The 26,263-nt window shown below is 42.2% G+C and overlaps 1 protein-coding gene across 2 annotated transcripts in view; it reads right to left on the bottom strand.

Annotated features, from left to right (window-relative positions):
• Positions 1-26,263, bottom strand: part of PCSK5 (proprotein convertase subtilisin/kexin type 5) — a 419,139-nt gene that overhangs the window by 28,366 nt on the left and 364,510 nt on the right. Inside the window, exons 25-31 of one of the 2 annotated variants that reach the window (XM_045840308.1) lie at positions 20,470-20,512; positions 17,767-17,903; positions 16,727-16,927; positions 11,359-11,439; positions 7,346-7,429; positions 5,712-5,907; positions 547-764 (exon numbers count right to left, since the gene is read on the bottom strand). In XM_045840308.1, coding sequence (XP_045696264.1) covers positions 547-764; positions 5,712-5,907; positions 7,346-7,429; positions 11,359-11,439; positions 16,727-16,927; positions 17,767-17,903; positions 20,470-20,512 — 960 coding nt within the window. The remainder of the gene's footprint in view (positions 1-546; positions 765-5,711; positions 5,908-7,345; positions 7,430-11,358; positions 11,440-16,726; positions 16,928-17,766; positions 17,904-20,469; positions 20,513-26,263) is intronic. The other variant, XM_045840309.1, reaches the window with a different exon arrangement.

Genomic DNA, 26,263 nt, shown 5'->3' with positions numbered 1-26,263 from the left:
TTTACTGATAGGGTAGACCACTGAAATATACATGTTTAATCAGTATGAAGAATGCATTGTGGGTTTGTGTTTGTTCTCTTATTTTGAAAAAAAAACACTTTAGTTTATGCCAAGAGAATTGTTTGGATAGGATAACACTGATTATATGAGTCTGTCTTACCCTGAAAGGAAATTAGCCTTTCTTGGGGGATAATTCCAGAGAAAAAAATCTTAGCCAGAGCATTACTCTTAGAGTTAACAGTACTGTGCAGCACAGTCACAGGCTTCACCTGGGACAGTGCTGGCATGCTCTCAGTGCTCAGCACATGTGTGTGGAAGAAGACATACAAAAGATGCTCTCTTCTGTCTTAACTTGCAGGATCCATAATGGAAAGGTTTTGTCTCACTTCACCTTCCTCAGTGATATGCACAGAGGTAGACAGATTTCACTTAAGGTAGGGAGACTGGCTCCTTCAATTCTGCTTGGACACCCAGCCCTCAGATAGTTGGCCCCCAGCTGGGGTGGCTTGGTAGAGCCACACTTTCCTTGGGGATGCTCCCAGGTACCTTTGCATGTTTTCTCATGGAGGCACTCCTGGCACATCTCTGGGCAATGCTTGCATACCCCTTCCACCGCCACGTGCCTCTCAGAGCACGTTTTCTGGCATGTTCCTTGGTCCAGGACGAGGCCTCCTTCACAGGAGTGGCAGTTGGTGGCATTTTCTTCACATGTTTTGCAAGGAGAGCTACAGGGTTTACACATGCCATCTTCTGCATAGAAGCCCCTGTGGGAAGAAGAGAGAGCAACTGGGGAAGCCTTCCAAGTGAGAAGATGATTCACACCTGGTGGCAGAGAAATTCGGACTGAAAACGAAGGACTACTGCTCTTGTTGAACAAAATGGATCTATCAGATTTCCTGAGGAAGTATGGTCAAAAGTCAAGTCTGGAAAAATAAAATAAAAGGGATAGATACCATCCTTGTGAATTTGGTTTGTTTGAAAACAACTTTGGTTAATGTTTGTAAATCTTAGTCATCTTCTGATTTCTTTATTTTTATCTGCTAATTTTTATTTATTTTTATGTTAGAGTAGGAAATGCTTTTTATTCAATTAATACATTTTTAAAATAAAAATTCAATTTAACAAATTTAAAAAATTACTTCCAAAAGGCTCAAAAGATTTAATGCCCTATAAAACTGGAAGCACTTTTTCTTTTGCTTTTGGATGTTCTGAGCCAATCTCTGATGGCTTTTTCAAGAACATACAACATTTGCACACAGCATCAAATATTTGGAGTATATACTGCTATTGGAGTGTATGTTGTGTGATTGACTTCTTCAAGGTGGAATTTGATGTCTGCACACATTGTACCTCTGAATGATTTAACTACCACACTATAGAAATCACTCATTGTTGTGTGAATAGAGTAAATATGAAAACACTCCTACCCTCTCAACTATATTTGGGAGATGAGAGAAGTATAGACAATGTTTCTTTGAAGGGAAAGATGAAGGGAAGAGCTGGAATTTGCAGAAGTGATAAAATGATAGACCAGTTTAAAGATGATGGTCTCCTGAGGTTCTAGGTACCTCTTACAATTGTTTTCTGTAATTATTCTTCTATTAGTCAGCTATCACTCTTATAGTGCTGTGTAACACAACAGTCCCAACTCGTTGCCACTCATATACCTGTAGGCTGAGCTCGAGCTCAAAGAGGCATATGTAACTGTATAGGAAGAACTCAGTCATGCACTCTGGGGGAAGGAGGCTTGACTCCAGGCTGCACACTGGGTGCAGGTCTTCTTCACCTCCCTCGATCCTTCCTAGCACAGGGGACTTGTGAGACATGCTCTTCTTTTAGCCTTGGCAGAAGTAAACGAAGGCAAGTTCAAGGCAAACACATTTTAAGCTTCAGCTTCTCTTCTGCTAACATCCCATTGGCTAAAGCAAGTTAAATAACCCAGCCAAAGCTTAAGGGTCAGGGAGTCCATTCTGCCTCTCCTGGAGGTTGCTGCAAAGTTACAGGCAGAAGGCATAGATACAGGGAGGAGCTAAGGATTGCAGCAAATAATTCAATCTACTGGAGTCCTCTTTGAATCCTACAGCCAATAAAGGGCTATAAAGCATCTTTACTTAATGCTTTAATTCACTCATTCACATCCATTCAGTCATTCTTTCATTCCCTAATTTTTTGCATTTGTTTAGTAAACATCTTGAGTGTGTCAGGAAGAAATGGGGAGCGACAGGGGTGAAGAAAAGTTGCATTTCTAATGTGGTTTCAAGAAAGAAAGATGAGGGAAAAGCAGTTTAGGTTGAAGAGGGGGAACTAAACAGTGTTCAGATGAAAGCTAAGACCTGGCTTCCTTACACATCTTGGACCATGATGGAAAACACTGGAAGAAAGAAGACACTGCTACTTTGTTCAACCAAGTCAATCTCTTAAAAAGGAGTTTGACAAGACAGTGGCTAGAAATGTATTATATGCTCACCAAGAGTTTGGTTGAATTTGAGAAATTTGAAATTAAGGGAATTTGGTGCATTCTCAAACATACACATCTTCTACCTGAAGAAGAATGTGGTGGATTCGTTGTTTCTATGTGTGTAGTGAAGAACTTGGCCTCATCCAAAGAGGGATCTGGCCTGTCATCCTAGCTAACGTCTAAACTCTTGGAATTTGCCGAGTGGTAAGATGTCCATGTGAATCCTCGTTGGCCCATCCAGCCACACCTGATAGTTGATGCTAACAAAATTAGTGGAGGTGGGGCTGGCCATACCCTCTAGATTTAGGGTGAGGATTGGCCTAGCTGGAAGGACCAACCTATGTTTAGAGGCTGGGGACTTGGGGACATGTGATACCTATCACTTGACCTCTGGGGAATTTTTACTGCTAGGCCTGACCAAGGCCTTTCAAGAATAGTTTCTGGACACTGATGAGCATTCCAGAATTTGAAAAGATGCAACACAAAGAAACCTTCTTCAGATTTTTCTCATAAAGGTGTCGGTGGAAGTTGGATGATATGCTAAAAACAAAGGAATGGATTCAAGCAAAAAAGGAAAAAAACCTTATTGAAGATTACTGCTAACTCAAAAATACACAAATGTCAGGAGTGTGTCAGGAGGCAGGCAGATGCCAGTGTGAGAAGGTGTCTTTCAGGGAGCCACTTTGCTACAAGCAGCCTTCCCCACACAGACCGGCCCAGAAATTTGTCCCCTGTCTTCTCCCTGCATTCACAAAATGTATTTGTAAATGCTTTATTTCACTGTTATTTTTATTTAAGAAGACAGATGTTTCTTTTTAGAAGAAATGGCCACCTGTATTAAATTGCTACATTCAAAGTAGTTTATGTTGAAGTCTTTTGGCTCAGATAAATATATGGAATGTGAAAGCTCTATGGTTCTGGAGCTTCACCTGTATTTTAGGCACCAAGACAGTGACAGCACTTAAAAGAAGACACTTTTCTTCTACCAGCGCTTCCCATCTGTTCACGTTTGGTGAGTATGAGTACACCTTAGGTTTTGCAATGTTTTTTTAAACAGTCACCATCATGATGTATGTTACTACTTAAACTTTTTTCTTTCATGAATACATACTGTATTTGAAAAAGCTGTGGCCACTAGTGCTGACTTATAAATAATTCTGAGTACTGAATGCTCTTTCATTGCAGGCTGTGTTCCCATTATGCATCTTATTGCTGTTTTAGGATGGATTGCACCCAAAAGGGGCGTTGCTCAGAAACAGTAACACTTTGAAAATACTATGCTGTAGAAAAGACCAGTCACAGAAGATCACATTTTGAAGCATTCTATTTGGAGGAACTGTTGAAGAATAGGCAAATCTATAGAGACAGAAAGTAAATTCATGATTGCTTGGGGCTGGGGGAAATTGGGAGTATCTGCTAAAAGGGTACAGAGTTTTCTTTTTTGGGACAATGGACATGTCTTAAAATCGGTTGTGGTGATGATCACACAGCTGTATAAATAGGCTAAACACCATTGAATTGCATAGGCTATTTGGTGAGTTGTGTGGTATATGAATTATATCTCAACAAAGCCGTTACTGAAGAGAAGGGAACCCCAGCTGGATGAGAATGCGGCATTGTGCAATGGTGGAACATGGGCTGCAGCGGTTTGGGTTGGAATCCCCGACCACGTCGTGTATTAGCCCTGTGCTGTTGGCTGTCCTTACCCCTCCCCTCATCTGCGAAGTCGGGGGCAGGCATAACAATGGTATCTGGGGAAGAAGGTTCATGTGAGGATTGCTGGATCCTGCACTTGCAGAGCTTTGCGCAGGGCTGAGACATTGCAGACATTCAACAAGAGGCCGTTTTTGAATGGTTTCTCTCCCTTGGAATCTCTTAGCCTTTTGTGTATTTGGGTTGTGAGAAGTATGACAATAATTGATGTAAACTTCCCCTACTGGATCGTAAGCCTTTTGCAGGTTCAGACTTCATCCATATGATCTTAATGTAGCTTCCAGAATCGATTCTTGCCCACCTAGTGGCTGCCTAATATGTATCTGTACTATTGACTTGAATACAATTGGCTTCTACACCGGATTGGAAGCTTCTTGAGGGTGGGTATCTGGACTTGTATTTGAACCCTACAGGGTTTATCTCAGTAGTGGATACAAATAGGTCATTAGGAAATAGGTGCTGTTTTCATCATCAAGTTCTTTCAATCAGGGGGAAAATGAAATTTCTAATTCCTTCAAATAGATTCTGTTGGCTACTTCCCCAAACTCATTTCTCATCTCCCTGTCCAGTCGTCCCGGCGGTCAGTGTTCCGATTTTACTTGGGTTTTCAGGGATGACTGTTGTTCAGCCTAAACTGATCCTTTTATTTCTATTCTTCTTGCCGGTGAGGTAAGGTATAAGTAATGCATCCTGGCTAATGAGATGCGAAGAGAGGTATGAGGAAGTTTTTTTCCTCTTGAGAAAAGATAAATAAGGAGCACCAAGTCCTTTCCTGTGTGTGGTTGCAGCATGGGGTGGTGATGTGTGGAGATGGGACAGATGATGTGGCCCAGGGGAGGACAGGCTAAGGAAGATACAAGAGCAAAATGGAAAGATCATGCGCTTTTAATAAGGTATTGGCCACTGAATATAAAATAATAACCATTATGGGATTTCTAAACATGTTGTCATGTGAGATTATAATAAACCCTGTTTTGTCTCATTCTACTTGGCATTTTTGTTGCTTGTCACTGAGAATTTCCTGATGTACTTTCTCGTTTGCTACTCCCTCTTCCCTTTTATGTAAATCCCGGAAGTGGGGACATCGACAGAAAGGAAAGGAATTATAAACCAGGACACTTATGAAGCCATGAGGAATCGATAAATAATTATCGATTATTTAACCAGGTCTTTTCTTTATCATCTTTGATTCACACTTCACTTACTTTAAACAGAAGAGGTTCGTGTGTTCCACTGCCTTACTTTTGTGATGGAAAAATGACAACTACTTGATCATAAAGAGAAAGTGTAAAAAACCAATTATACAAAAGTAAACACACACACATATAATCATTACAAGAGAGAAGTGTGCATCTGGCATTAAGTGTTGGCTGCTGTGGCCAACAGTGATATTTGACAGTCAAGAAGGAACATCTGCGCAGGCATGCACAGGTGTTGTAACCAGGGAGGAGAAGAGCTCTTTGGTGAATAGGAAGAAATTGTGCCCACATTACTGCAGGAGAATGAACACCACCAAGGAGAGAAAGGAGAGGAAACTTACGTTGGGCAGCTGGAGTGGCACCTGCCTCGGTGGAGGAAGAGAGGGCGTTCCACCTGAGTCCGGCACTGTTCGCAGAGATCGGCTCCAGAGCAAGAGGCACAGTCTTCTGTACAGTTCTCGCAGCTGCCACTGCTCTCTGAGGGCCATGTGCCTTGGGGACAGGTGGCATTGCAGGCCTGAGCCAACAGATATGTGCCTAGAAGCGCAAGAAAGAAGGCGGATCAGGCGGTCATCCCGTGTCTGCTCTAACAGCACACACATCCCTGCAGAGAACTGGCGCTCGCAGAAACTGCTCTGGAGACCCCAGTATTTCACAGCTAACAAAATATGTAGTAACGATGCTAAGTCTGGCAGGATGAGTTAAATCTCTAGACAGGAAATTGACAACAGGAGGTCTTTGCCCTGTTTCTTTTACTTTCCTGCTGATACTGGTGCCGGTTACTTGGTGGCTTCCCTTTGCCTAATTGATCAGTCTGTTCACACCTTCACCTGTCTTCCTGGTGTGAGACAATTTATAATTTATACACGCACAGCTTGGTGGGGTCTATTCAGCTTTCCAAAGCCTATCGTGTTAGGGCCTAACATAGTAGCAACTCTTCCATTCAACAGGTGGTTTGTTTGTTTGTTTATTACTGATTGATTGATTGATTGATTGATTGATTGATTTGAGAGAGGGAGGGAGGAAAGGGCAGGGGGAGAGAAACACTGATTTGTTATTCCACTTATTTATGTATTCATTGGTTGATTTTTGTATGTGTCCTGACCAGGATTGAACTAGAAAACTTGGCTTATCAGGATGATGCTCTAACTGACTGAGCTACCTGACCAGGGCAGTCCATCTATTTTTTTTAATTAAAAAAAAATTAGCACCATTGTTGAAGAAAACCACTTAAAAATCATTGTCAACTCTAAAATTCCAAGACAGTTCCTTCAGTTTTTGTATGTAAACTGTTCTATTTTGTAGGAGTAGAATCATGGCGCAGCTATCATTTTAAGTTCTGTTGTTTTATCATCCCATCTCGCTGTTAACCATCGCACACTCCGACAGAATGGTCACTGTAGTGGGAGCATACCATTCTTAATTCTTAATGTCAATTAACGCACCATGTTAATAAAACACCTCCCTAATTCAGGGAAGTTGTTATTTCTGAAGTATTGTTTTTATAGATGACAAAGCAGTTAATTTAAGATGTTATGCACTGCTCTTGTATCTTTATTCCTCTAAATTCAATACCAGAAATGAAGAAAGAAAGGAAAGGTAGACTATTTTTCCCGACCTAGATCCTCTACTTTAAGTTCTCTTGTTTCAGCTAACGCACTCTGAAAGAGCAGGGGAACCTCTTGAAATGTCAGATACGCAGACACCCTAACAGAATCTGTCACCAAAGCAATTGCTAAGTTCATCATGCTTTTGCGTGAGAAACATTTCTTTTTTTCGTTTGGCCCTGTGGAAGCCAGTTGTTACTGTAGGTCAGTGTTCGGGCCCCTGTGCTGCTCCAGTGTAGCCGCCGTGACAGGAACTTGTGATGGGACTTGATCCAGCCTTGCACACCCCTTACTGAAAGATGCTCATATACATAGGTTACAGTGAGTTGGCTTGGCCACCACCACCGCCAGGCACACTCCCGACTAACCTTTTGGACAGGACGTGCACAGGGTTGCAGATCCATTGCAGGTTTTGCAAGAAGAATGACAAGGCGGCTGTTTCCTCAGTATGTCTGTGTAGGGAAAGGAACAGAAGTCAGTCTCCTTGAGCAGGTCTCTAATATCTCAGTGTCAGACAAGACTGCATGGGCAGTCTCATCTCCTTTCCTGCCCCAAATTGAGTCCCTTCAATTTTGCATGAGCTAAATGTTGGCACCAGGCCATGGCCTACCATGTGGACTTCAACTACTTCATTGACAAGTGATTTTCAAGACTTTCTTTGCAAACCTCCAGAGACAGAATAGCCTCCAGTACTAAGGGGATATTTGAACTGACGAATGTTACTTTTTTCACATATTAAAAATGGGTGGGGGTATTTGTGTGCTTATGTTTATGAATATGTGAACAAGTTTTTGAGTCAAAGATAATCACTTATTTCCCTGTGATTCTTAGATGGCCAGTTTTCTTCACTGCAAGGTTATAACCGAGAATTCCTTGTGTTTTTGATGAAAAACTTTTTTTTTGTTCTTTGGAACAAGATTTCTTAATTGGTCAGTGTTTGGGTCTCTGTGTTCTTCAGAGTAGCCATGGTGAAACACAACCTAGATTCATCTCACCTTAAATTTGTCCCAGATTGTCATTAAATATCACCCAAATGGAGCTGCCCACGAGCTTTCCAGTGGGTCCAGTGATAAGCAGGCCAACCTGGGAAACATCGGAGCTGTTTCCCCCACTTTCCCTCCAAGAGGATTGGATGGGCAGGCTCTCCAAGGAAGTCAGCGACTTCACGGGAAGTTTCAAAGACGTGCATAGTAGCCTCAGTGACATCACTCAAACAGCACACACCAGGATAGTGACTGAATTTCAGGGGAAATTTCCCCTGACACAGGAAAAAAAAAAGAAGTTCTAGCTCTGACTGTGATAGGAATGGCCCTGACCCTCAGTCAGCTATTATGTTGGCATTACCGTTCCCCTTTTCCCCTTCCTTCCCTTCTTCCTTCTTTCCTTCCTCTCTCTTGCCTTGCAGTTCCTTTCTTCTCTTTCTGAGAGTCAGTCTGGCAGAGCTGGCTCTCTAGTCACACCTGCCTTCAGATCCCAGCTGTGCTGCTTAGGTAGGGTAACCATGGATACAATGATCAAAGTCTCAGAGTCCTACTTTTCCATGTCTCTAAAATGAGAGAAAGTGATCCTTCCCTTATAGGACTGTTGTGAAGACTAAATGAGATAATGTGCGTGAAGTGTGCACATAGGTTAGTAAATGGTGGTACCTTTTGCCTCGTCTCTCTCCTCTCTTCTGATTTCCCTATTTCTTCTCATTCCACCACATTTCTGAGGCTTTTGTTTTATTTTCCCTCTCTCTTTCTTCTGTTCTACTAGACCTGGAGTGGCACCAGGAGGCACGGCTTGGTTTCCATGATGGTGCTCATGGTTAACTAGCTGGAGCCTTGCTACAAAGAAAACTAGATTCAAAGGTAGGTGGGTGGATATGGGTATAGATACAGAGATATACATGATTGTCCATCATGCCATGCCGAGTGGCAGTCTTTTTCCTAGTTCGGACAGGAAAATTGCCCTGGTTTCCTAGTAGACTGATTGATTGACTGATATAATCTCCCTGGGGGGACCTGTTAAGGGCTCAGTTAGCCCTGTGCAGAGCAATGCTAGTAACGGGATTTTCACGAAAGTGGCCCATAAACCTTGAGTCTTTCCCTGAAGGTCCTTTTAACCTGACAAATCACTTAACCGAAAAAAGAGGGCAGCAGAGAGATGAGCAACAATTCCGTTGCTAACGTCAGCAGAGAAATGCAAATCAAAACCACAATGAGGTATCACTCCACCCCTGTTAGAATGTTAGCAAAAAGACACCAGACGTGTGCTGGTTAGGGGTGTGGAGAAAGAGAACCTCCCATGGACTGTTGGTGGGAATGTACACTGGCACAGCCACAGTAGAAAACAGTATGAATGTTCCTCAAAAAATTAAAAATAGAACTGCAATATGACCCAGCAATCCCACTTCTGGGTAAATAACTAAAGGAAATGAAATCACTATCTGAGAGAGATGTGAGCACACAGTGTTCACTGCAGCATTACCTAAAGTAGCCAAGGTGTGGGAACAGCCGAGGTGTCCATCAGTGGGTGAACAGATGAAGGGGATGTGGTGCATACGGGGTGGGGAAAACGTAGGTGTACAGTTGTGAGTATGCAAAATGTAGAGTTTATTCTTGTATTATTATTGATTATTATTTTCCATACGAACAACTGTAAACCAACTTTGCCCCACCCTGTGTATGCAATGGAGTAACGTTCAGCCATAAAAAGAAGGAAATCCTGCCATTTGCAACAACATGGATGAAATGTGTAGGCATTATGCTGAGAGAAATATAGAGAAAAACAAATACTATGTGATCTCACTTCTATGTAGAATCTTCAAAACCCCAAACTCTTAGAGTGGACCAGTGGTTCCCAGGGCCTGGGGTGGTGGAGGGAATGGATGCAGGTGGTCAATGGGTACAAACTCCAGTTATAAAATGATTAAGTTCTTGGAAGGCAAGGTACAGCATGGTGACTATAGTTAAACATACTGTATTGTATAATTGAAAGTTGCTAAGAGAGCAGATCTTAAAAGATCTCATCACAAAAAGCTAACCATGGAGGTGATGGATGTGTTAACTCATCTTACTGTGGTGACCATTTGCAGTGTGTGCATACAGCAGATCTTCATGTTATACATATCGAAGCTGCCTATGTCATATGTCAGTTATGTCTCAGTGAAGCTGGGAAGAGAGATGCTTACTTAGTGGCTGAAAGCAATTATTAAGAAATAATAAAATATTTATCAGACATTGAGAAATTGAAAATCTGTCGCAGCCATGGGCTGATTTGCTTTTATCATTTTATGCTAACACACTAAAGTTACAAAGATATGAGGTTTTTATTAATTTTTTCATGTTTGTGTAAAATATCATGTAGATAGCTACACATACACATGTGTTTGCAATTACACATTTCACATTCTGGCAATTCGATCCTTTAATTCTGTAATGTTCTCATGCTTCCACTAGAGGGCACTCTATACACACAGTTAACAGCAATTAAGCACAGGCAATGGATAATCACGCCCAGCCAGGGTTCTTTATTATAAAAGATTAGTGACTTAATCTCAACAAGTAAATTTTGACCTTGATCATAGTTTCTCTTTTTTTCCTGCTCCAAAAATTATAGATTTTACAGGACCTCAAAAACAAAAATCACCTTGAGCAAGAAAATGTGGTGTTCATTCTTCAAAAATTATTATAGCTCAATTACATAAACAGGGGTTCTTTGCATTTTATTATATTAAATAAGCAATACTCACATGGTTCAAAATGTACAAAAAGCATATATCATGAAGCCTCTCTCCCAATCCCTTCTCCATTCTTTTCACACAAACTGCATCTGTTCACACAGTTTGTCTCATTGCCTGTTTTTTTTTGTTTGTTTGTTTGTTTGTTTGTAACTCCATATATTTTGGAGACTATTCTTTCCCAGTGCATAAAGAACCTCTTCATTCTTGTTTATGGCTCCATAGTATTCCATTGCACGCATGTATCATACTTCATTTTTCTAGTCTTTTATTGTAACCAGTTAGTTTTTCCCCAATCTTTACTGTTTCAAATAATGCTGCAGTGACAAAGGACACAAAAAGTGCGTTTCCAGCCTATTAAAGAGCTGCAAGAACCGAGGCTTTTCTTGGGAGCCTCCCTTTCCCAGGCATAACCACTTAGCACATCGGTAATGCCTTTAAATGCTCTAGAAGTGTCCTTCTAGAGCACTGCTGAAGATCACTGCTCCCTTTCCTCCCGTCTTTCCCCAGTGAGCACCGCTTGTGTTCTGTGCTGTGGTTTCTCCTTTTGTGATCTCCTCATCCCACCTGCTCCTGGCCGCCCAGGTTCCTGGGTTGGTTTCAAATCACAGAGACTCCTGATTCGTTGTGATTGCCTTCTCCTCCCTATTTCCCTGTTACCTCTTTTGATTTGAAACTTCCACCTTCGTCGTTCCTGCAGCAGGCTCTTCACCAAAGATGGGCTTGAAGTGAGCACAGGTTCTTTTTTATTAAAAAAAATAAAGTGTTTTATTTTTTTAGTGCAAAAGGATAAAGAAGATAAAGTTCGCCTCTCATCTTACCACCCAGAAATGTCTGCTGCATAGACTTTGACTCGTAGTCTGTGTGTGAGTGTAATTACACCTGTGTACACGTGTCATCATTTACATCTTCTGCATATGGAACACTGACCCTACATTTTGCATTAACATTATAAATCTTATAGATATTTTTTCTTGCCACTGAAATTCCTTGTAAACATTAGTTTTAATGGCTTGTGTATTTATTGCATGGGCCATAATTCACCTATTTTTTTCTTTTAAATGGAAAATGTAAGGTCAGTGTCATTAGTACCAACCCTACATTTTGCATTTAATATTGTAAATCTTACAGGCATTTTATTTTGCCATTAAAATTCTTTATAAATATCCCTGGCTGGTGTGGTGGGTGCCAGCCTGTGAATCAAGGGGTTGCTGGTTCGATTCCCAGTCAGGGCACATGCCTGGGTTGCAGGCCAGGTCCCCAGTAGGGGGCATGCAAGAGGCAAAAACACATTGATGTTTCACTCTTTCTCCTTCCCTTCCTGTCTTTCTAAAAATAAATAAATAAAATCTTTTAAAAAATTCTTTAAAACATAATTTTAATGGTTTGTGTATTTATTTCCACGAACCATAATCCACCTAACATTTGTTATATTGGATTGGCCAAAAAGTTCATTTGTTTTTTTCTGTAATGTGGCTCTAATAGCACTTAGTTATCTTTAACTGCATTTGAAAAAATTTTGTTAGATTGTATTGTGACAGCTGTCATATCAGCATGCATTTTTTTAAAAAAATCAAAATTGGTGAATTTTTGTACAGCCATTCTAATATTGAAAATGGAAGGAAATGAGCAACATTTTTGGCATACTCTGCTTTATTATTTCAAAAAAGGTAAAAACACAACTGAACCACATACAAAAAAAGATTTGTGCAGTGTATGGAGAAGTTGCTGTGGTGATTGAACATGTCAAAAGTGGTTTGTAAAGTTTCGTGCTGGACATTTCTTGCTGCATGATGCTCCACAATCCAGTAGACCAGTTGAAGTTGGATAGCATTCAAATCAAGACATTAATTGAGAACAATCAATGTTATACCACATGGGAAATAGCTGACATACTCAAAATATCCAAATCAATAAAGTTATTGGTGAAAATGAAAAATGTGTCTTTTATGGAAAAAATAAATCAACTTTTTGGCCCACTCAATAAATAAAGCCACTATCAACACCTTTGGGAGCGCACATTCTGGGTGAGTCGGGGCTCCGCCTGCACCGGGCCTCCTAGAGGAGCATTGTTTGCCTCCTTCTCTCTGGGACGGGTTTTCCCAGGCCTGTGTTTTTTTCCAGGGTCCCCATTTTTTTTTCATGAGCTAGGGAAGGCTGTTTTGAAAGTGAACTAGTGTTTCATGTGTTAAAACTGGATCTAGTTAAATGGTTAGGAAATGGATTAACTTTTATTGTGTGATATTATGTGCCTGAAGCTTTATGTGTGTTCTTTCATTCCATTCTCAAAATGACCTTGTGTGAGGTAGTTTCATGCTCTCATTTTACAGATGAGGAAACTGAGGCTCAGAGAGGTTGTGTAACTTGTTCAAGGTCATGTAGCTAGTAAAGAACAGAGCCAGGATTTGAATTCAGGCATGCCTAACTCTCATTCATTAGAGAGATGTTTTAGTAATTAGTTTGGATTGTAAAATTGTTTGGTAGATGCCAAAGCAGTGCTATACTGATAATATGGCTCTTTGGAATACAAAAAAAAAAAAGAAAAAAGTTGATTTTTTTGTATTTGCCAATTTCCATGGTATATATACACCCACCATAGCTGATTTCAAGCTGCCGATGATTTTACTACCCACTTGTAAAATTCCTAACAATCAGTGCAGCCGGATGCACTAGGCTTCTTCATACCAATAGGCTAAAGGTCAAATTACCCAGACACATGTTTTCTGCACTCATTTCTAAGTGAGGCAACTGTATACATCGATTAAGGCCTTGTAAAGATCAGTTTTCATGGCATCTTTAAGGTTCTCTAATGTTTAGTTACTCTTAGGCAACATATTTCCTGGTGCTGAGATTTTTTTCACACAGGAGTATCTGTGGCTGACTGGGACCCCAGCCTTTCTCACAGCACAGGAATTCAGATTAAAAGATGGGCCAGTGATAAATTGTTAGGATGTGGTCAAAGATAGGAAGCTAATTCACCATATCTGTGCTTTGTGGATTGGACTACCATCGGAATAAGTAATTAGAGCCTGCTACAAACGTGGTTTTAATCAATGATGGGACTAGGTGGGTAGGGAAGATATGGAGGACTTTCCGGCATGACCAGGGAAAAAACCACTTAACAAAATCCAAATGATTTCACAGTAATGGAATAAACTGTTTCCATACCCAGCAGTGGTTGCAGGAACCCAGCTGAGCCCATTATCTTCTTTGAGAGCTCGTGGCCTGCCACACCCGAACATTTCCACCAGTGGCAGCTCTGTGTGATGCCGGAGTCACTGCAGAGCCATTAGCAGCCTACTTAATATTGGTACTATTACTGGACTAATTAATCTTTATGTATTAGTGACTGGAACCTGGGGATGATCTGTACTTTCATGCAGTGCCTTTTGGTGGCATGGAGACCAGAGAGTCGAGCAGCTCTCTTTGGAGATTACTTAGTCTAGGCTGGAGGGTTTGCCAGGCCTGGTCTGATGCGTAGGGAATTCTCCATCCCCGTCCTAGTGTGGGAGGTCTTCCCACTCTGTTGGTAGCTGACGAAGTGTGATGGCCCTCCCATCATTGTCACTCTCATCATGAGCAGCCACCTTATTAAAAGAGGAGCTCAGTGAACTCTGGTTGGATTTTTATTTCAAGGGTGCTTCCCCGGTACGTGCTGACATGGACATGGAGGGGCGGTCATAGTCTTTGGGTGCCAGCATTATCTTATTGTTTCCACCAGGGCAGTAATTTTTCAACTGGTGTGCCGCAAGAATTTTTAAAACGTGCAGTACCTGACTGTTTAGTCAGGAGCACTGACCTCTTTTCCCTTAGATTGTCAAACAAAGAAATGATCACAGCCAACACAATAGCTGTCCGGTATGAATGAATCAAACTTAATACCTGTTTTTTTTTGTTAGATCGGCAAAAAACATATTTTTTGGGGGGTGCTGCAGAATTTTAGTAATTAGTTTATGTGTGCCGTGAGATGAAAGAGGTTGAAATCACTGCGCTAGGGAGTGGAGTGGGTGAGAGAAAGTAGCGGAGTTAGTCTCATCTCGCCTTCCCTACCTGGACCTGCATCTGTGCGGGAAACATGCCACCACCGCGCTGGTGTCCCCCAGGCAGTCACGCTCGCTCAGAAATACTCTGTCATTGGTCTGGGCTTCATCTGAGTTCACCCAGGACAACTGCAGTTGCTTTCCATCATCTTCAAGGTGTGGCTGCTTAGTGCTCATTCTCTGGAACCCCCACCCCCTCGCCCGTTTCACTTCCCACCTCGTTTTTCTAAGGAAAAGAAGTGGGGAGAAAGACGTGGGCCTCACTCAGATACTCCCAGGGCTTCCTGGGGTGCCCTTCCCACTTACTGGCCGTTCAGTGGTGCCTAATCTGTGCTGTGGAAGCGGAGCCTTACCTTTCAGCGAAGGAACAGATTTTCCTCACTGTTAATGGTCTGCATGTCTTATTTCCTAGATCATAGACGTGGAAAAGTGCAGCCATGTCCTTGCCTTTATTGCTTTTGTCCAGCCATGAGAAACATTCTCATCTGCTTCCCGAATCCTTTATTAGTGCTAAATCTCCAAATGGACTAATTCCTTTCTCTCGTCAGAAACACTGCATTTTGTTAGTAGAAAATGCAGAGTGGTGGGCGTGGCACTTTGACCAAGGGGAGCAATCAAGGCCTGGTTTCTGCTTGCAAAGTGCGTAGTCCAGTTGAGAGGGACGTGTAATCATTTGGGAGATCAAGTCTGCTCTGCCTCTTGGCTCCCTGGACTTTTTCATCATCTGGATGCCAGATAAAATACAGATGTTCTGAGCTAGAAACATAGCACCAGACTATTTTCCCTTTGGCCTGCACTGCCTCTTACATGCCTGAATGGCAGACAAACTCGTTTTCAGCATTTTGGTTCAACTAGAATTCACGGAAGATATCCCAGTCTGCAATGAATGGTTTTCCTCCTAGCTCTGTCTCTGAAATCGGCCTGTGTTCTCTGTGGCCTTGGGCTGCTGGGTTTGTGATGGTCTCTGAGCTGCTTTTCCTTTGTCACATGTGCAGTGCTGTTGTAGTGGACAGCAGCCACAGATGTCCCTGCTCTGAAACCCAGCAAGCACCCCGTCTCCTGCCCCAGATCTCTCGCATTCTCCAGATGTTAGAAGACCCGCCCTGAGCAGACCCTCTTTTCTGTTGCTGCTGCTTCTGCGCTGAAAGAACCTTTTAAACAAATCTGTGCCTCAAAATCAAATAGAGAGCACTTCTTGTTTGCATGAGGGGGTCTCTGCATTGACAGTGAGTCAGATTTTCCCAGCAAGAGGAGATTTTGTTTTCTGACCACCTCAGACGTGAAGAGGCCACTGAAGTTTGTGATCACCTTGCAGGGAAGCCTATAGCTGAGGCTCCAAGGTGAGGAGGCCTGTTCTGAAGACTCAGGTAGGAATGAACACATGTAGGCCTTTACTGTTAGAGTCTAAGCTCCCACATTCTTCCTCATTCCCACCCCCTGTCAGGAACCCCACTCTCCCCTCTGCAACTGGAGAGGGCGACTTTTAAAAGGCAAGTTTGAACGATGGCGATTTCTAACAACCCACCCAGACAGATCAGCTGCTTCAGCTTTAGTTTCAACACTGGAACAGTCTTCCTTGCCTCACTGAAATAGACTGCCCTACTGGCAGTTTTCTTTACCTTATGAAGAGACACACGAATGATTGAAGCTATTCTGAAATCTTCAAGAAAATGAGCATCAGGCCATTTCTCTCTATGACTCTGTGTGCTCAGAGGTCTGCTCCATCCTGGTGGAAACGCAAGTGGCCAGACTGATCATAAATTACCCTTTGGGTTTTCCCTCCTGGCCACATGCCAGCTACAGCCTTCTTTCCTCTCCCGCCTCGAGCATCAAAGAGACCCAGTCTTGATTCTCATTCCAAGCTTTTGTTTCACTGCCCAGCCTTCATCTCTTGGCATCCCAAAAGCAAGGGTTAGAGAAGGAGGGAAGGAAAGAGGGAGGCCAAGAAGGCAGCTAGACACCTGCGATGTCTCTCAAGAGACACATACCATTCCCGAGTTTGCCTTCCATCTGCGACTGGGCGGGGCCCACACATGTCCCCTGCAGCAGCTGCAGCCCTGCTTGGCAGCTGCTGCACTCAGTGTAGCTGGGGCCACTGCAGGTTTCACAGGCTCGGTGGCAGGGCTCACATTCGCCCATCTCTGGGTTGCCGTAGAAGCCAGGGCCACAGCTCCTGACACAGCTGCCACCTACAGAGGAACACAGGAAGCGTGAAGGCGGGACCCTGGCGGGTTTGGCTCAGTGCTCTGTTCAGGGCCAAGTTCTAAACGGGCCCAAGGGAAGCTCAGGAACATTTTTGTTTGACTTTGTTTTAAAAGAAACCAGGATGGCATTAGCTTATTTCAACCAATAGACGTGTCTTTAAAAATTGGACATTTAATGCCATCCTTTAACTGAGAATTTACACTGGCTATCAGCTCAAAGGATTGAGAGCATGGAAGAAAACACTTGACATTCTTGAAAATCTACAGAGCAAATGAATCTCTAACAGAACAGCGGGAGGCCATGTTGGGCCTTCTGACGCATTGGCCTCCACCAGCATTCAAGAGCACCGGACTGGGGGTTCCGTAATTGGAGGACTCACAGTGTATTTCCTTCCTGACCACCCGTTTTCACCAGAGTCAGTGGACTGACCAAAACCTAACACAAAGGGTCATCTTTGGCTTTTACAGTGCTCAGGAACATACAACCTGGATTACGTCTCAAGGGAAGAGTCACGGTTCCGAACACCCCAGGTGACTTAGATTCCAAAGCACTGTCTGCAGCGCCCCCGCTGCCCCCACATTCACTCTTGCTTCCATCAGTTTGGAGATGTTTGAGATTAATTAGTGAAATAGGGACTAGGTTTCAGTAATAGAAACAGGAGGAAGTTGTTCTGGCTAACAATTATTTTCAAATTCAATGAAACATTTCTGCTTGGACAAGAGGCACCAGTGCACGCGGACCTGGGAGCCAATCACATAGCTCTCATGTTTCTGTGTGGAGCTCTGGAGCCCTTTCACTTGGTCGGTGCCGTGTTCAGGCTCACCCGAGAGAAAGAAGCCCTCTTCACACCAGTAACACTCGTTCCGGTCACAGCTGCAACAGTTGGTGTTGCACGCTTTGCATTCAAATTCTTCACTGTAGGTCTTCTCGGGACAGACTTTATAACAGTGGTGTTTAAACCTAGGGGAGAAGATAGAGTTTCTTCCATGAGCTCTGTTGATGTATTTCTCCTAACCACCATAATTTAACCTCCTTATTTATGTCTACACATCGTTTTTAAACAGGTGTAGATATTTGGGTTTCAAGGGCGAAAACTTCCTCTTGGTCTTTGTGTGCCTTCCAAATGAGTCATAAACCACCTCCCTCTGGACTGCTGAGCACCCTTATCAGGGCTGCTGAGAGGAGGCTGGGGAGAAGAAAGGGATGCTGATATTTATTTATGGAGTAGTGGCTATGTGTCAAGTACTAGCTTATTTAAACCTCCACACAATCTCCATATGGTAGCTATTACTTATGTTTAATTTCCAGATCAGGGAACTGAGTCTCAGGGTTAAGTGCTTAAAGTCATGTAGGTTAAAGGTGGGACTGGGGTACTAACCAAGGCCTGTTTGAACAGACGGTTTGTATGCCTTTGCCCCAGGGCACTCGCACAGTCTGAACAGTTTAGTGTAACAAGATTGACATCAACATTGAAGTGCCTGAGTTTTTATGTACACATACTTTTACACATACTGTCCATTCTTATTCTACAGTAGAATACTTCACTGAATTACAGGCTCATTTTAAGGGGGAGTGGAATGAAGCTGATCTTTGCCCTTTGACGAATTTTGTAGCATCAGCGAGGTGTCAGAGGCAGGCTTTGCATTTCTTCCATACCAACTCGTAATGTAGACTGTTTTATTAACTGTACTGAAAGTCACTAAATATTCTAAAAGGTTATAGATGTGTGCTTCTTGAACTAAATATCACACGTTTTACCTTTAGCAATATTGGGCATGTCCTTTTTAGTACACAGTAGGCCCTTACTTAATGTGGTTGTTAGGTTCTGCAACTTCAAGTGAAATAATGTATAATGAAATAGTCTAATTGATATAAATAAAGGTTAAGTTCCTTTATTTATAACAAAATGACATTATCAATGTTACAATGTTATAACAAAATGACATTGAACAAAATGGAATTATTCTAGGCTCTGCTGTTTCTGTTTCTCAAAGAGTTTCATGAAACATGCTCATTCGTGGGCATGGCAAGCTGGAGAGGCTGATGTGGCTGGCTCCAAACTTTGGCAGAGGATGCTGTGAGGTGACAGAAGAAGTTGGTGCCAGTCAAGGGGTGTCTTCTAGTGTCAAAATGAAGACGGGTAGAGTTTAGCTGGAGGGACACTGAAGTCACCTACTTCTACATGGTCACTATTTCTTTGGGTCAAAGTCCTCCTTCCTTGGTCCTGCAGGGAAGAGTTTGTGCCCCCAACCGTATGACCTCATCCAGGAATGCTTGCATTTCTGCTGTTTGTCTCTGTTTGGGGTGTCTCTGGCAGGCTGAATGCTGGGTAAATGCCAACTATGAACATGCTGACAAATTCCTTTCTGCTCATTTACTGTCATCTGGTCTACCTTCTAATAATCAAGTCTGGGAGCCTCCTCCCCTGCTTAAATGGAACAATAATTTAAATCAGTAGGTCAGGAGTGCGGTCATGTAGAGACAATACTCAATGCAAAGAATAATAGGCAACTCTGGGAAAGTTGAATTAAAACCATAAGGTGAAGTAATGATAAGGCTAACTGGTCATTTTTAATATGGTTCAGCTTGTTGGATTTCCCTTTCCTTCCTGTCCACCTCACCCCTTCTAATGTCTTCCTGCCCACTGCCACATTTCAAGCCTCTTGGCATCGAACCCATTCAAGTTGCGGTGACTCAAATATAACCCCCCCCCCGCCCCGCCCCCGCTACGACTAGCTTGTGGTGCATCATGCGAGAACCCACAATCTCTCTGAGCTTCATTTTTCTCTTCTGGAGGATAACATCAACCCTGTGTTCCTGACAATGTTTTTGGAAAGGTGAAAAGAAGAAATGAATGTGAGAATTTATCATAAACTCTCCAGTTCTTAGATGATAGGGAGGAATTCTACAGCCTGTGCATTATCTGGGCCTTCCTTTTCTTCTCATCTCACTTTTCTTTTCTTAGTTTTTCTTCCAAGATAGGCACCAATGTACCCTGGGAAGAGGAGGTGACGCTGAGATATGCCATGTTTGATTTATAGATTTGAATTAGAGAACTTTGTGGGTGACGGTTATCTGTCTTTCATTTAACCTAGTGGTCTGTGTCTTTCATTACCCAGGGAATGACTGAGCGCTAATGTAGCACCTGACTTCATCCTGGACCGTCCAGCTCATTAAGGACAAGGTCTCCATGCAGACATCTGGAACCAACTTGTCTGGGGTTGGGTCTATTATTAAGGTCTGTCCAGAACCAGCAAGGTCTGAATCTTGGTCACCCATGGCAAAATTCCTAGACATCAGTGTCAGTTGGTTGCCTTCCAGGACCAAGACAGAGAAGGCCTCCTTTCCAGGCAAGAAAACAGCTGGGCTCGTATTGCTAAATCCAAGAATTATTCATTAATAGCCTGACAGGGGAGAGTTGCTTCAGGCTGCAGGGCCTCTTTCCTTTTATCACTAAATTAGGATTAAGTCAGTCATGCTTCAACTGCAGAAAAGTCAGCACCGTGAAAAAGGTGGCCAGACTTACATGTAATACCCCATAACACAGGATGTGCAGGTTCCTGGATCATCTGGAAAAAAAAAGATAATGAAAAATAATCACAAAGTGTTCATCATTTGGAAAAATGGGCTTTGGAAAAGTTGTGGCTTGAGACAATCTTCTGGGATAGTTTTGTTAAATGCACTGTCCAGAAATTGTTTTTGAACAGATGGCACCATTTTTAACTAGTACCAAGCTATATGCTATGATTTATCTTCATCAAAGCTTGTAAAATAAAAGTTCTCACAGATACTTGGCCCTGACTTTCAAGGGGGAATAGACGCAAGTTACCAAGTCTTCAAATTGCACACCAGGAGCCATCCACTCTGAGAAACTCCTGGTCTCTGTGAGGCAAAGGCATCAAGCATATCCACACACATACACACTTGAAAAGGGGCTTCAGACTTCTCACCCCGAGTGGTGGGTTTCCCATGAATTACCCTCCTTGCCAGTGTTGCTCTCTGGGAGGTTCCTTTGAAATTTGGACAACTGTTTTCTTTCCAATACAGTATTCACTTTGGGTTCTACACCTTACAACCTTCTTAAAGAAACTGTCCTGTTCTCCTAGAGTATAACGGTTCAATGTTTCCCTGTTGGCTCAGAGAAGGACTCTTTCCTACAGCATTCAGGGGACTTCATGAGAGAGAAAGGACTTTGAAAACAGACTTACTCAGTCTATTTCCCTCCATCCTAACCCTCCGTAAAACATGCCAACCCCAGATCCAATTATTAAGAGTATTTTATGACTTCTTCTGGTCTTTAAATGTTGGGAGAACAGAGCTACCTCTAGCAAGTTTTTTTTTAATGTTATTCTCCAGTTTTGTTCTTTTCATTCTAATAGGAGATGGAACACAATTGCTCCTCTTTTAAGTATTCCTCCTGGCACATGAAGATTTTATGTTGCCTTTAACGTTTTAAGGGTATTATTCTCTTTGAACTTTTTTTCAAATCTATCCTAGGCTCTATTTTCATTTCACAAAGTCTGCCTTTTAGTAGAGCCTCACCCAAATCTTTAGCCAGACATTCATCTTGAGTCATCCTAGGGATGTTGTAAAGACAACGCTACTGTGTATCGCACATGGTACAGCTAATGCATTGCACTGAAAGTTACAGTGGAAACATTTTTAGAAGAAGCCCTGCCATTTACAGGATCTTCAGAACCTTCTGGAAAGAACCTAGTGATCTTGCAGTAGAGAGGGCACTGGTCTGGGAATTGGGCTACCTATTCCTAGTTTTAAGTGTTAACCTTGACTTAACTGTCTTGAGAACTCACATAAACTTTACTCCACTTGCCGGGTCCTGTTTTCTGCACCTGTAAAATGGTCTGATTGGATAATATGGTTGCAAAGTCTTTCCAAAAGTCAAAGATTCTGAAGCTGAGTCTAGCAAGAGTTGGCAAATTATGGCCAACCCTGGGGCCAAATCGGGTCATGCCCTTTTGTTTGCATGTTGTGTATGAATACTTTCCTGCTATGGTGTCAGAGTAGAGGAGTTGCAACAGAGACAGAAAATATTTACTATCTGTCACTTTAGTGTACAGAAAAAGTTTGTTAGCCCCTGGCTAGAGCATGCTTGGGTCATGATGCTCACCTTTGTTAGGTAACACAGATGTAAATGTTATTTTCTTAAGGCTGGCCCTAGAGTTCCTCTTAGGGTGAAAACTGTCTATTTTTAGGAAAACAGCTTGTACAACAACTTGGGGTAGAAATTGAATTGGATGGATTGAACAAGAGCCACAATAGCCCAGGAGATAGCCAGGCCCTTTTGCAGGCAGCCATGATTTGCTCATGGGAGGACAGTAGTTTTCATGTCTGTGTCAGCGTGGTTTGTGATAGAGCCGCCAGAGCAGGGCGGTGACATGAACCAGAAGCCAGGCTGATGAAGTAGAATCAGGAATCTGAAGCTAGAGGTACCGTGAAAAAGAAAAACTCAGGGAAACTCTGAATTCTTGGGGGAGGACTTTCCGCTTCTACAGTCCATGGATTAGGGATCTAAAACCATTTTAAGGGAGTTAGTTGCAAAGACCCCAATGAACGCTGGTGGTTCTACTGGATAAGCTTATTTCCTGCTGTGGGTCTGTATTTGCATCTATATTCTTTTCAGTTCTGCTCCTAAGTAAGTAGCTACTGCTCAGTTTGCATCTGGATGACTTACTTTCCCCTCTCCTGTCCCCGATAAACATATTTGACTCTAACAGTTTTGCTGATTTGTCAAGGGCTGGGAAATTCTAATCCTGCTCGCTAATGTTTTGGCCATCCCTCCCATCTAGGAACTTAATGAGTTTGCTCTCTGCTCCTCTAAGCAGGTCAACTGATGAAAATGTTAAATAGAACCAAGCCTCAGAAATAGGCATCCGATATAATCTTGAGTCCAGATACTTGTCGAGCCCAGTTGCACAGTGATTTGGTAGCTTCACAACAGTTCGCATAAATGAATAATGCATAGGACAGGAACCGTCTTATAACAGTTTATGTATTCCCATTAGTCTTTCTCATTATTACTAGTTTTTCTAAAGAGTAACAGTTATTTTGTAAAAAATTTCCACCCCAGAAGACATACAAGTCAGACATAAACTGAATGGATTTAGTTCAACCACTGAGAGGCAGCTGTTTCGGGATTCAGGAGAAGTAACAATCCTAAACCCAGATGTTGCCTCTAAGTCAAGTTGGTATTTGGATGGTAAGGAGGGGTGGCTTGAGGAGAAAGATGGAATCGTGTGTGTGTGTGTGTGTGTGTGTGTGTGTGTGTGTGTGTGTGGTGGGGGGTAAGGAATGGAAGAGGCTAAGTCTAAACAAGCTAGAATTGTTAACTGTCTTGGAGGGTGTTATCCAAAGTAGGATGTTTAAATAGCTCTGGTTATTTGATCTTGTCAGACTTTTGAGCTGAGAGAGCATAGTTTGAGGAGGGAGGGGCAAGTACAGTCAGAATCAGAGTGAGCCTCGCACATTTGGAAAAAAGCCTTCAGAAACAGTTTCTGGCTTCCAGCTGCTCACACACCCGCTAAGGAGAATGTGTGTGCAGATGTCTTGTCTAGATGGGGTGTGGGGATAGTCTTTCTTTCTTTCAGAAATTCATTCTTATGGTTTCATTTTTATGGGGTGAGGTGGGGCGGACAGGACCACAATGTCCACTGTGTCTGGAAAGGTCTTCATGACCCTCCACATCATCTTTCTTCTGTTTCCTAGGCAACCATCAGGGCTGCAACTCATGGCAAAGTCACTGTCCCCACGGAGACATTGGTTCCTGCGGTCAGTGTTGCCTGTGGTGGTCAACTGACGCGAAATGCCCGTAGTCTTCACTATTGATTGTGGGTGGGTCAGGGCTGCGTGAGGAGTCAGCGTACATCTTACTCACAAAATGTACTGGAAAAGGGATCGTTTCAACTTGAGGTGAAACTGAACTTTTAAAAGTGTACAGACAACAATGATTTTTTTTAAGTTTACATAAACTTTGAGTCACACAATTAAAGAGACATATAATAAAAAATGACTCTTATTTTGCTTTTTCTAAATTTACTGTTCTTATTGTATGTTTATTTTTGATTTGGAGGAGAGAAGAAACTGTGTCTTGCGAGTAGCCCTTTATCATATAATAAATATCTAGATGCTAGAATTAACCATGGATTAGGTAAAACTGACTGCAAAACTGTGGGGAAAAGTTAATGTTGGAGTGCACCCACCTTGCTTTTGACTGTTTCTTTCAAGATTCATTTTCAGGCCTGCAGGCCTTTCATTCACACCACATGTCAGCCAGGCCTCCCTCTACAAGACATGGCCCATCGAAACCTGTCTGTGCTGTGTGCCATTGCTGCAAAGACCTTCTAGGTTACTGCCTAGGCTACTGACTGATGGGCATGTTAAACTTGTGCTTTGGGGAGGCTCCCGGGCTCTTACCTACCTCTGTTCCTTCTCAGGTGTCCTGGACCCATTAGACTCCTTCTTCCTAGACCTCTTAGGGAACAGCTATAAATGTTTCATAAAACAGCCCCTGCCTTATTGTACTAAATTTATGTGCTAAAGCTACAGAGGGTTGTGGAAATGTGGGAGAAGTGGAATCTAGTTATATCATTCAAATACATTCACTCGCATCTGTATTTTCAACTGATCTCCCAACCTAAACATGCTGAGTGAACAAGTTAATTAGAGGCACATACTCTGTCTATAAAGAAGGAGGAGCTAGAAGCCAGGTGCAGGGAGTCCTTATATACATGCAGATGATCGGACCCATCAGAGAGCCATTCCTTCCATTTGTAAGGAACCAAATGTGACAACAGTTTTGGGGAGGTTAATGCATGAATTCATTAGCTCAGATGTGGCATTTTGGTTAGGTGTGGCCTGACTCGCTGGTGTCCAAAGAGAAATGTGCAAGGCAATTCATTGGGCTGCAGAAAAAACAACTTATGTTTCATTTATTTTTGTTAGCTTCTTAAATTTTCTACTTTAGCATATCTTTTTAATGTATGTAAAATATTCATGCACCAGTACATATAAATGATTTACACATACACATATGTGTTGAAGGCATATGCTAATATATATTTAAACCAATGGGGTAATCAGAAAAGTATGAAAATCACTACTTTAGATTTCTGTTATCATGGGGCTTAGAGAGTTGCTGGGGCTAGAAACCTGTGAAGTATGGACAGAGCCATCATTTAGGTCTAATATGTACCTTACCTGTGGGAGGCATTGGGAAGGTGAATTAAGCCCCAGGTCTGGTTGAGCCTAGGATATAGGTGATTGGACCTGGGAAGGTGATAGAGCCAAAAGGCTGAGACCATCTGGGAAAAGCAAGGTATTTTGACTTATAATAAGTGGGTGGTGTTTTATGATAAATATGAATGAATGTGTTTGAATGGTATGATTAGATTCCACTTTTCCCACCTCCCTCTATGGCTTTAGTACATAAATTTGTTCCAAAAACAAACTTCCTAGATGAAAATAACCACTGATCATATCTCTGTGAAAGACAGCCTGAAAGTTCATTTGTTGGAGATAGGTTTTAAAAATATGGTACATTGACACAAGATGGGTCAGTATTCAGCCATTCAGATCTTGTTTCTCAAGAGAGTTTAATGACATGAAAACATTTTCATGATAGGGTACATGAAAAAGAATGATAACTCATCTAATAGATTTGTATATAATATGTATATGTATCTATCTACATGTATAGATGTGACTCAAAAATCAGCAAAAAAGCTAAAATGTTAATGATACTTGTCTTTGATTTTATGCACATAAAATATACACACATAATGTATAAATATGTATAAATATATATACATATATACACACACATAAAAACATTTTATGTGTATATATGAGAAACACATATATGCTTCTGTATTTTCTTTATAAATGTTGTTACAAAGTTTATTAAAATAAAAAAAATGTTATCAAAGAAAGGAAGAAAGTGCTCAGGTTTGGAGCCCCAGGGTCATCTGGCCACAAGTTTGGAAACCACCTCCTCCCCCGACCTTCCCTGAGGGAGCTAGCCTTTTGGGTTTGCTCTTCGTTTTCTGTCCCACTTCTCCCCACTTCTGTTTTCTTGTCTTTTTTGCTTTGTTTCTCAGCACATCCTAATCCTGCATTATTAGGACCAGAGTGACATTCCTCCACATGGTGTGGCTAAAATAGTGGCCGAGGTTTGTTATACTCCTTTTTCAAACTTCACTTTCAGTATGAATTGTTTTTCTGATAGGATTCAGTAAAGGAGGCAGATGACTAGGAAATGGGGTTATTCTTGGCTCTGCCTGGGAATCACTAAGCAGACCAGAGGC

This window comes from Phyllostomus hastatus, unplaced genomic scaffold (assembly GCF_019186645.2).
Source record: "Phyllostomus hastatus isolate PE091 unplaced genomic scaffold, TTU_PhHast_1.1 phas_contig_34, whole genome shotgun sequence".
Classification (NCBI taxonomy): Eukaryota; Metazoa; Chordata; class Mammalia; order Chiroptera; family Phyllostomidae; genus Phyllostomus; species Phyllostomus hastatus.
This window is presented reverse-complemented; position numbering and strand designations above follow the sequence as displayed.